Genomic DNA, 12,485 nt, shown 5'->3' on the forward strand with positions numbered 1-12,485 from the left:
TAGTAGTTCTTAACTACACATAGTTTCCTGTATACAACATGGCATTATTTCCTTTCCAAAATATTCTTACCCCTTTCTCATGGAAATAATATATTTATTTTCCATTCATACTGGCAGCTCCTTCTAGGTCTCCTTTGCTGTTTCCTCTTCAGCTCCTAGACTGCCAAAGCATTGGAATGTTCCAGAGCTTAATCCCTGGACTTCTCTTCTTATATACCTGCATTTATTCCCTCGTGGATTTCATTGAGTTCTGTGACTTTATGTGTCACCCCAGTGCCGCAGCTCTCAGATTAGTATATTAGCCTGGTGCTTGCTAATAAACGCCTGACACATTTCCAGCTCCCTATTTGACATCTAATAGAAATTTCAGGTTCAACAAAACTGAAAACAAACTTCTGATTTCTCATTTAATTCCCCAGTTCTTCTAGTCCTAAAGTTTTCTTACGTCAGTAATGACAGTTTCACTCTTCTGTTCAGGCCAGAAACATTGGTGTCATCCTTGGCTACTCTTTTTCTCTCGGACGCCACATCTAGTCAATCAGAAAATTCTATACCCTCACCCTCAGAGTATGGCCACATTGTGAACTCATGTGCCGCACTGCTCCCTGCTCCCACCCCGGTCCAAGCCACCATCCACTCTCATTTATAGATTTGCAGTAGCCTCTTAACAGGTTTCTTTTTGTTGGTTTTTTTTTTGGTATTTTGTTATTTTTTTTTTTTTGGCCTCCTCTTGTGTATTTTCAACACAGTAGCCAAAGTCATCCTTTCAAAAGACAAGGCAAATCTCTCACTTTTTTGATGTCTTTATACAAATGGTACCTTATCATTGAGGCTGTCTGTGATGACTCAACATAGAATAGCAACCCCACTACCCTCAGCTTTCCCTGCACCTTACCTTCCTGGATTTTTGTCCATAACATTTACCATCATGGCAACACACTGCATATTTATTTGTTGAATACTTTTGAAAATACACCATCGTTAGAATGTAGGTTCCATAAGGGCATGAAATGTATCTTTGTTCACTGCTTCATCACCAGTGCCTAAAGCAGTGTCTGACCTATAAAAGGTACTCAAGAGATACTTTTTAAGTGACTAAAAGTAGGGAAGAAGTTATTCATACAGATGCAGGTTTATTTTTATGGCCTTGGCAGGAAGTTGAAGTGACTTCTAACTTCTCTCTAAAATTATATATGACATCATTGGCTAACAGTGAAGACGTAAGTGGGTTAATTAAGGGTTGGGAGAGTAGAGAAGGTTTGAAATAGTGGATTGGACAGAGTGGCAAAAGGATATGAAACACACGGAAGAAAGAACACAGCATTGAAGGAGCAGTCAAATCAATGACAGTGACATTGTAACGGTATCAGGCTTCGTTGTGTGATTTTTCTACAAAAGACGTACCTTACTCATACAACTGTGTGAGATAGATATTATTTTTTACTATTTTACAGTTGGAGCCACTGGCTTTGAACATGAAACAATTAAGGTATCTAGTGCTACTGTGTGGGAGAGCTAAGGTTCAACCAAAAGTCCTTTCAACCCTTAAGGACACTTTCTTTTCACTACACCATGCTCTAGTATGGAGAGCAAGCACAATGGGTGGGAGTGCCCAGGACTTCAATTGAAGCATGGGGCAAAACATAGCAAAAATTTTTTTACATATTATTCATTTAATATTTGTATTTTTTAAAGTTTTGTATATGAGATACATAAGATATTAGCTGATAAAATATATACCAATACACTTGAACCTGGGAGGCGGAGGTTGCAGTGAGCCGAGATCGCACCACTGCACTCCAGCCTGGGTGACAGATCGACACTCTGTCTCAAAAAAAAAAAGAATGTATACCAATAAATACTCATCTGTTAGCAGTGTGATCTCACGTAATTTTTTACGGTTAGGGGAACATGATGAAAAGAGTTTGGAGACCACTGTTAGGAAGAAAGAGCCCTTGTCTGGTGGTTAAGAACCTTAGAATATTCCCTTTATAAAACACAAGGTCTTGGGCTATTCTTTTAATTGATCAGCTGTTAGAGACCTCTCGCTTGTAAAATGTGGATCCTGAACTGAGAACATGTGAATTAAAATTTGCCCTTTTCATAGCAAGATTGTTAAAGTGATAATAGTTTTTCATTGGTAAGATTTTCTCAATATAAAAGTAATACAACTGCACTAAATTATATTTTGAAAATGAAGACTAGGCAAAAAGAAAAAAGAGAAAAATCCATTACACCAATTCAGGCACTTTACATTCTGAATTTCTTTGTAGTTAAAAAAAAAACTTGTGAGTACCTAATAGGTATATATATTTATGGGGTACCTGAGGTATTTTGATACAGTCATGCAATGTGTAATAATCACATCAGGGTAAATTGGGTATCAATCACCACAAGCATTTGGTGCATAGCAAAAAATCCTATTATACTCTTAGTTATTTTAAAATGTACAATTAAATTATTATTGATTGTAGCCACCCTATTGTGCTGTCAAATACTAGGTCTTATTCATTCTTTTTTTTTTTTTTTTTTTTTTTGAGATGGAGTTTCACTCTGTCACCCAGGCTGGAGTGCAATGGCATAATCTTGGCTCACTGCAACCTCTGCCTTCTGATTTCAAGGGATTCTCCTGCCTCAGCCTCCCAAGTAGCTGGGATTACAAGTGCCCGCCACCAAGCCCGGCTATTTTTTGTAGTTTTAGTAGAGATGAAGTTTCACCATGTTGGCCAGGCTGGTCTCAAACTCCTGACCTCGTGATCCGCCCGCCTCGGCCTCCCAAACTGCTGGGATTACAGGCATGAGCCATGGCACTCGGCCCAAATTTTTGTATTTTTAATAGAGATGGGGTTTCGCCATGTTGGCCAGGCTGGTATCAAACTCCTGACCTCAAGTGATCCACTCGCCTTGGCCTCCCAAAGTGCTGAGATTACAGGCATAAGCCACTGCACCCAGCCTTATTCATTCTTTCTAACTTTTTTGGTTTTGGTACCATTAACTTTCCCCACTTATGTCCAAGTTCCCTACTACCCTTCCCAGCCTCTGGTTGCCATCCTTTTATTCTCTATCTCTATGAGTTTAGTTGTTTTAATTTTTAGCTCCCACAAGTAAGTGAGAACATGCAAAGTTTGTCTTTCTCTGCCCTGCTTATTTTACTTAACATAATGACCGCGAGTTCCATTCATGTTGTTGCACATGATGGGATCTCATTCTTTGTTTTGTGGCTGAATATATTCCATTGTGTAACTAAACACTGCATTTTCATTATCCATTCATCCGATGATGGACACTGAGTTTCCTTTCAAATCTTGGCTATTGTGAGTAGTGCTGCAATAAACATGGGAGTGCAGATTATCTCTTTAACATACTTGTTTCCTTTCTTTTGGGTATATACTCACAGTAGAATTGCTGGGTCATATGGTAGCTCTATTTTTAGTTTTTTGAGAAACCCATCGTAGTAGTACTAATTTACATTCTCACCAACAGTATACAAGGGTTCCCTTTTCTCCACCATCTCACCAGCATTTGTTATTGCCTTTATTTTACTTTGTTAGTATTTTTTGAGATAAGGTCTTGCTCCGTTGGCCAGGCTGGTGTGCAGTGCTGCAATCACAGCTCACTGCAGCTTTGACTTCCTGGGTTCGAGCAATAGTCCCACCTCAGCCCCCTAAGTAGCTGTGACTACAGGCATGCATCACCACGCCTATCTAATTTTTTAAAATTTTTTGTAGAGATGAGATTTCACTATGTTGCCTAGGCTGGCCTCAAACTCCTGGGCTCAAATGATCCTCCCGCCTTGGCCTCCAAAAGTGCTGGGATTATAAGCATAAGCCACTGCACCTGCCCTTTGCCTGTCTTTAGGATAAAAGCTATTTGAACTGGGGTGCGATGATAACTCATTGTAGTTTTGATTTGCATGTCTCTGATGACCATGGATGTTGAGCACATCTTCATATACCTGTTTGCCCTTTGTGTGTCTTCTTTTGAGAAATGTCTGTTCAGATCTTTTGCTCATTTTTAAATTGGATTATTAGATTTTTTCCTATAGAGTTGTTTGAGCTCCTTATACATTCTGGATATTAATCCTTTATCAAATGGGGAGTTGCCAAATACTTTCTCCCATTCTGTGGGTTGTCTCTTCTCTTGGTTGATTGTTTCCTTTGCTGTGCAAAAGCCTTTTAACTTGATGTGATCCCATTTGTCCACTTTTGCTTTGGTTTCCTGTGCTTGTGGGGTATGATTCAAGAAATCCTTGCCTACACCAATGCTTTGGAGAGTTTCCTCAACGTTTTCTTTTACTGGTTTCATAATTTGAGGTCTTAGATTTAAGTCTTTAATCCATTTTGATTTTTGCGTATGGCAAGAGATATGCGTCTCATTTCATTCTTCTGCATATGGATATCTAGTTTCCCCAGCAGCGCTTACTGAAGAGACTGCCCTTTCCCCAATGTGTGTTCTTGGCATCTGTGTTGAAAATGAGTTTACTGTAGATGTAAGGATTTGTTTCTGGGCTCTCTGTTCTTTTCCATTGGTCTATGTATGCCAGTACCATGCTATTTTGGTTACTATGTACAAATGCTAGTCTTATGCCAGTACCGTGCTATTTAGGTTACTCCCCTACACTAAACTCTGTAGTATAATATGAAGTCAGGTAATGTGAGTCTTCCAGTTTTGTTCTTTTTACTGAGGATAGTTTTGGCTATTCTGTGTCTTTTGTGATTCCATATACATTTTAGTATTTGTCCTCCTTGGGAAGGCTTTCCAGGTTAGGTGTTGTGATCTAAGCTGCATCTGCATTAGGAGATACCCCAATCCCAGTAATACTGTGGTTCTTACAGACTGGTAGATGTGTACTGCCTTGGTGGTCTTGGATAAGATTTTGAAGAATTCTCTGGATTACCAGGCAGAGACTCTTGTTCTTCTGCCTCATATTCTTCTAAACAAACAGAGCCTCTCTCTCTCTGTGCTGAGCTGCCGGGAGCTGGTGGAGGGGTGACATGGCACCTCTGTGGCCAACACCACTGGGACTGTGCTCAGTCAGACCCGAAGTCAGGATAGCACTGGGTCTCGCCCAAGGCCCATCATGTCCACTACCTGCCTCCCCTATCTGCGTTTGCTCAAGGCTGAAGGGCTCTGCAGTCAGTAAGTAGCAAAGTCAGCCAGGCTTGGGTCCTTCCCTTCAGGGTAGAGAGTTTGCTCAGGCCCTGGCCGGGTCCACAGATGCCATCACGGATCCAAAGACTGCAGTCAAAAACCTTTTAGTGTTTTTTGGTATTCAGAGTGTACCTGTTCCCATTTTTTAAATGTAATAGTCCATCAGTGGCTTATTAGCATTTTTTTATTATACTTTAAGCTCTGGGGTACATGTCCAGAACGTGGAGGTTTGTTACATAGGTATACACGTGCCATGGTGATTTGCGGCACCTATCAACCCCATCATCTACATTAGGTATTTATCCTAGTGCTGTCCCTCCCCTAGATCCCCACCCCACCGACAGGCCCTGGTGTGTGATGTTCCCCTCCCTGTGTCCATGTGTTCTCATTGTTCCACTCCCACTTACGAGTGAGAACATGCAGTGTTTGGTTTTCTGTTCTTCTTTTAGTTTGCTGAGAATGGTGGTTTCCAACTTCATCCACGTCCCTGCAAAGGACATGAACTCATCCTTTTTTATGGCTTCATAGTATTCCGTGGTATGTATGTGCCACATGTTCTTTATCCAGTCTATCATTGATGGGCATTTGGGTTGATTCCAAGCCTTCGCTATTGTGAACAGTGCCGCAATAAACATATGTGTGCCTCTGTCTTTATAGTAGATTCTTTCACTGACATATCACTTTTAAAGTTTTTTAAATTGTAAAATATTTTACACATATTGTTGTATATATACAAAATATATAAATATATGTATACAAAATATATAAGAACATATATATAATGCACTACTTAAAGAATAATTAAGTGAAAACACCTAAGCAGCCACCGAGCCAGTATGTCAAACATTGTTCATATTTTCCATCTCTGCTGTGCATCTCCCAGCTGTTTCCCTTTATTCCTGAAAACGTAACAACTATCCTGCATTTCTATTATTCTTTTTTCTTTATAATTTTATCACATGTACATGTATCTCTCAACAACAGTGTATATGTTGTTTAGCTTGCTGGTTTTAAAATTATATGAATGAATCATTGTGTATATGTTCTATAAGATTGTTTAATGTTGTTCAGTATACTGAGGTTCTTTCCTTTGCTATACACAGCTATAGTTTATTAATTGTTAAATGCCGGTACTATTCCATTATTTGGATATATCATACTCCAATTTATCCATCATCCTTTTGATGGACATTTGACTTGTGTTTAGTTTTTTTGTATTTCAAACAATGATACTGAGATTTTTCTTGTACATGTCTCCTGGCGCACATTTATAGAAATTTATACAGGTGTATGTGTGTCTGTGTGGAAGATATGTATTTATATACATATTATTAAACAGCAGCCCAAATTTTCTTTTTCTCAAATATTTTAAAATTAGCTGGGCAAAATTGTCAGTATAAGAAGTAAAATAAATAATTAGACCCTTCAGAAGTGCTGGGGGAGATTTTATGTAAGGATTATCCCTAAGTTAAAACTCACTTAGATAAGACAATATGCTTAATGGATTTTCTACATTTGTTCTTAATGATCTAAATGAAAAATTTATTCATTGAGTTGTGTTTATTCATTGGGCCATCTTATCTGTCAATATAACTCATATTTTGTTGGAACTCTACGGTTTATAAGCATTTTTATGTACTCTTTTCCTTTTGAGTTACACAAAAACCAGAGGAAGTAGGTATAGTTGTATTATGATGATGATTATTGTACCCTTTTTCTAGATGCATAAATGAATGACCTGTGAGGTGAACAGACTTGCCCAGATTTCAAATTCTATTGTCTCTTTGAATGTACAATATACCATTAATATTTTATAAATACCCTTTTCCGGGTATGGTAGAGAAGACCAATATATTATAATTTCTTTGAAAATACTGATTAAGATTTAAATGTATTCCGCAGTTCCATCTCTCTTATGCGGAGAAAGATTTGTTGGAGAGAGAGCCAAGAGGAGAAGCCCATCAGGAAGTTCTTAGGCGAGCAGCCAAGGATCTTCCCATCTATACCAGGACCATGTCTGGAGGTAAATGTTGATAATGAGTGCTTTGCAATGGTATGCAAATAACATCATTAAGGTGACTGTAAGAAAGTGTGTTTATGTACTTGAAATGGTAAAACACTCATTTCAGAATGCTGTGTTATTTCTTGGATTGCTGTTAAATCTTTCCTGTGTGATTCCATAAAACAGAATGGAAACATGAATAGCACTGTGGCAAAGAGATCTCAAGGAAATCAGAACTGACTTTAATCCTGTTCTGCCTACTTAGTTATGACTCAGTGAAGATGTGGGAACTGCTGAAATCTTGATTTATAGTAGTACTCATGTTTAAGGTTTTAATTGTAGACTTTCCTATTCATATTTAATTTAAGGCAGCAGTATCTGTAATGAATATAAAATGAATACTTTTACATGTATTTTTTCGTAAACTTAGAACAGTCATATAGGTGATGTAAAATTTCATTTAGGTATTGGTATAATTTTTTATCTATCTTTAAAATTTTCTTACAAATGCAATAAATTAACAAATCTCTTACTTGGGACATATTTTAAGGTAATTTGACAACTATCCAGTTAAACAGTTATCTTAAAACTGATGTACATGGACTAGTGATGCTTACCCACCAAGACTTGCCCAGAGCTTCTGTGACTTCAGACCTGTGCTGTCCATTATGGTAGCCGCTAGCCCCATGTGGCTGTTGAGTGCTTGAAGTATGGCCAGTTCAAACTGACAGGTGCTCTAAGCATTAAATACACACTGGTTTCAAAGACTTAGTATGAAATATATGTATAAAATATCTCATTAATGAACAGACACAGTGGCTTGTGCCTATAATCCCAGCAACTCGGGAGCCTGAGGTGGAGGATTGCTTGAGCCCAGGAGTTAGAAGTTGCAGTGAGCTGTGGTTGCACCACTGCACTGCCGCCTGGGTGACAGAGTGAGACCCTGTCTCTAAAAAATAAAATAAATAAAAAATGTTAAAAAAAGAAAACAGGAAAAACTCATTAAGATTTGTGACTCTGTGTGGTGATTCATACACGTGTAATCTCAGCACTTTGGGAGGCCGAGGCAGGTGGATCACCTGAGGTCAGGAGTTTGAGACCAGCGTGGCCAACATGATGAAACCCCATCTCTACTAAAAATACAAAAAAATTAGCCTGGGCGTGGTGGCGCATGCCTGTAGTCCCAGCTACTCAGCTCAGGAGGCTGAGGTGGGAGAATTGCTTGAACTCAGGAGGCAGAGGCTACAGTGAGCTGAGATGACACCACTGCACTCCAGCCTAGGCGACAGTGACATTTCGTCTCAGAAAAAAAAAAAAGAGGTTTTTATATTACTTATATTTGTTTCTGACTCACTTTAGAATCATAATTGAATCTAACTGTAAGTCTCACACATAAGGTTTTCCTGGTTAATATTGTGACCTTAGTTTTACCCTACAAAGACAGAGATGTGCTTATATATGTTTAGGTATATTTACCCTGTAAGTCTAAACAAACACTGCAGAAATTTAAGCCCCCTAGAAATAAATCATTGCTGAGTTTCCAAAGCTAGTTAGTGACAGTAAAAGGTGCAAAAACCTGGTGTCGTTATTCCTAGTTCAGTTTAAAACTTTTTTTGATAAATAACAGGGTACAAGAAATAAATTGGTTTAACTGAGGGAGACATTCTATTTATTTTGATTAACATGGACATATTTGTACCCTTTGTGAGCCTTGTTATAACTACTGACAATTGAAAAAGCATCAGAAAAATTTCCTTAGGAGGTTCTCTCTTCTGGTTAAACCTCCAGAGAACTGTGGCTGTAGGCAAGTCATTCCATTTTTGTATTTAAACAGCATCAAATATCTTATTTTTTTACCAAATTTAAATTTTATATGCTTTTTAAAATTTAAATTTGGAGAGATGATAAAAGCCATTTAATTGTATTTTCAATTCAGTGTTAACTCTAAGACTAAGTGGAGCTTTTTGTCCCTAGCCATCCGATACTGTGACAGATGCCAACTTATAAAACCAGATCGCTGCCATCACTGCTCCGTCTGTGATAAGTAAGAGAACCTTTAACTTCTAAAATATCTACATGCTGGTGGTCTTTTTCTTCATTATGTTTCTTTTCTCACTGTTTTCCTGATTATCTTCTCCATATTCTCGCTTCTCAGCCCTTGATTTAGGAAATGCAGTTGGTATAACCCGCTGACATTCATACCAGTGAGGCCTAAGGCCACAGTCAAGTGTCAATTTGCCCCCAGATTCACGGTGCCCTGAAGTATGTGATTTTTAGCAGTTCTGACTTGGCTAGTTCAATTTAGGAAATACTTCTATGAGTGTTTTCCATTTTTATAAAGATAACTCAGTTGACTTCATGACAGTCAGACGTTGTTATATATTTAATATACTCCAAGGACAGTATGACTTGGCATAAGGATTGATATTGAAGGAGAAGTTTTATCCAGACTTTCTGTAAATCCGTTGCAGTTTTGTTCTTTCTTTAGCCTAAGATAGTTGTATATTAATACATTATATTGTTTTTAGGAAATGAGTTGCTTTGCATCTTAAGCATGTATATTTTGAATTCAAGTTATATTATTATAAGAATTGGCTATAGGGTTTATTTTAGATGAGAACTTCTGCTATTATCCAATTTTTAGATAAGTAAATAATTTTGCAATATTTTACTTGCCGCAGCTGTTTGAACTAACCATAATTTATATTTTTATAATTTAATATCATTAAAATTTCATGGGGTATTAGGTTTTGTGTTCTGCTTTGTTTTTTAGATGTATTTTGAAGATGGATCATCATTGTCCATGGTGAGTTGGCTGTATATTTAAACAAGTTTGTGTCCCTTGTAAATGTTAATAAATTAAATCACTTATCCATGTAAATCTTTTCACACATGAAATATTACTTGAGTTGACATGGCAGGAACTTTTGTATTTACTTTCTAATATTTGTTTAACTTAAAAGAGCCTTTATTTAGGGGAGTTTCCATGAAATACTTTTAAAACCAGTAGGTTAACAGTCTTAAAGTTAATATCGCATGTTAGCTCAGAACAAAGGATTTTGTTTGTGTGCATGTGCATAAACAGAGATTCCAGAATACTTCACAGAAACACACACAAAGATGTACAAGTAAATTATACATAGTACCTCACTGGAAGGTTTTTATAAAGAATTAAGTCATCAAAAGCTTTTTAACAATTTATTTTACACAGAATTTGACATGAAGGAGTAGAATAGCAACTACACAGATATACAAATGCACACATAAATTTAAATAAGATTTTCCATATAGAATTCATTAATATTTGCTAATATTTCTCAGTCACGAAATTAGGTAATTTAATAGAGGATTATTTGAAAGATCTGATTAGTAAGGTTAATTTTCCTTCCTTTTCCTATAATTTTTCATCTCAATGTAGGCATATCTCTGACAGTCATGCCCAGGTTGCTGGCCAGGTTGGATTTGGGCGTGAGTAATGCTTATTCTTCAAGCTTTCTTTCAGGGATGGCTCTACAGAAAGGTAGACACGCCCACAAGTCCACAGTAGGTATAGGGTGAAATATATGTAGGGAATGGTTTTCTTAGCAACAGGAAAGATTCCCAGGGGAATGTAGGATTATGGTATCCTGTATCGTTCACCAGTAGACCTCTTTCTTTTCGCCACCTCGATTTTCTCCTTTAAAGCGTTCAGGCTAGTCAACCCATGTAAGAATGGCACTCTTCTTAAGGGTCTCAATAAATAACGCCCCCTTCATACTAATTGATACTTGCACTCATTCTTTTGACCCCCTGCCCCCAGTTTTCTTTTCTGGTTTTTTTTACAACAAGTGTTCCCCCTCCCCCAGTGTCTTTAATTAGTCGTCGTCGTCTTCTTCTTCTTCTTCTTCTTCTTCTTCTTCTTCTTCTTCTTCTTCTTCTTCTTCTTCTTCCTCTTCCTCTTCCTCTCCTTCTCCTTCTCCTCCTCCGCCTCCTCCTCCTCCTTCTCCTCGTCCTCCTCCTCGTCCTCCTCCTCCGCCTCCTCCTCCTCCTACTCCTCGTCCTCCTCCTCCTTCTCCTCGTCCTCCTCCTCCTCCTCGTCCTCCTCCTCCTCCTCGTCCTCCTCCTCCTCGTCCTCCTCCTCCTCTTCCTTCTTCCTTCTTCCTTCTTTTTTTTTTTTTTTTTTTTTTTTTTTTGAGACAGTCTTGCTCTGTTGCCCAGGCTGGAGTGCAGTAGCGTGATCTCGGCTCACTGCAACCTCCGCCTCCTGGGTTCAAGCGATTCTTCTGCCTCAGCCTCCTGAGTAGCCAGACTACAGGCGCCTGTAACCTCACCTGGCTAATTTTTGTACTTTTAGTAGAGTCGGTTTCACCATATTGGCCAGGCTGGTCTCGAACTCTTGTGATCTGCCCGCCTTGGCCTCCCAAAGTGCTGGGATTACAGGCGCGAGCCACCATGCCTGGCCAACATCTTCTTAATTCTCCTTACATTCATTTGTTGACTTCCTCTGCAGCTGCTGTCAGTGCCCCACCTGTATCCCCATGACCCACCTGTTGAGTTCATGGCATCTGTGGTGAACATCTCCCGTACCTGCTGGCAGCTTCCCATTCAGGCACCTGTGTTTCTTTTCTTCTCTGCCTGAGGGGTCTCTTCTACCTGGGTAGTTTCGTTCAGCTCAGAAGCCAAGCAGTCCATAAGTGCCAAGGCATTCATACCTCCAGGGGCAACCCTCAACCAGTGACAGCCTGGCCGGTAAAAAATGCTTTATCCTTCCTGTCTCAAATGAATTGCATCCAAGTTCTTGTCTCATAGTCTGCTTTGGGGTAAACCCATGTTAAGCACCCTCCTTTCTGGATAACTGTATACTCCAGATATATTCAGCAGAGTGGTAGTCATCATAGGCATAGTGTTGATTTTGATTTGTCTGACCTTAATAAGGGATTGTGATGACAAGGAATGGAGAGGTGGAAAAAAATCAGGTCAGTACATACCTATAAAGCTTCCCATGCCCTTGCTGTACTCACAAAATTACAAAAAGAGAAAATAATAATTTACCATTATAGTAATTTTGCTAAATCAACAGTTAATTTGGCCTCATGAGATACTTACAGTCTGATAGCCTTTACAGTTTTCACAGATTCTGTTAAATAAGTGAAGGAGAACAACAGAAATGAGACCCTAGAATTTTTAAAAATAGGTTCCGTGGCATGCCTACACACCACCTGCTGTTACTCCACCCTTAGGTGGCAGTGTGGGAAGGTGAATGAACTGACTGCGGTACCTTTTAACCTGTGTCGTTGTTCACTTCCCCATCACTTCCCTTGCTGCATCCACTGTCTCCACCACTGTCCTAGCT

The 12,485-nt window shown here is 38.8% G+C and overlaps 1 protein-coding gene across 1 annotated transcript in view; it reads left to right on the plus strand.

The window, feature by feature from the left end:
• The window catches only part of ZDHHC2 (zinc finger DHHC-type palmitoyltransferase 2), a 66,178-nt gene that overhangs the window by 31,912 nt on the left and 21,781 nt on the right, over nt 1-12,485 (plus strand). The window contains exons 4-6 of the mRNA XM_034965693.4: nt 7,054-7,174; nt 9,128-9,197; nt 9,927-9,959. Of these exons, the coding sequence (XP_034821584.1) occupies nt 7,054-7,174; nt 9,128-9,197; nt 9,927-9,959 (224 nt within the window). The remainder of the gene's footprint in view (nt 1-7,053; nt 7,175-9,127; nt 9,198-9,926; nt 9,960-12,485) is intronic.

This window comes from Pan paniscus, chromosome 7, assembly GCF_029289425.2.
Source record: "Pan paniscus chromosome 7, NHGRI_mPanPan1-v2.0_pri, whole genome shotgun sequence".
NCBI classification, from domain to species: Eukaryota; Metazoa; Chordata; class Mammalia; order Primates; family Hominidae; genus Pan; species Pan paniscus.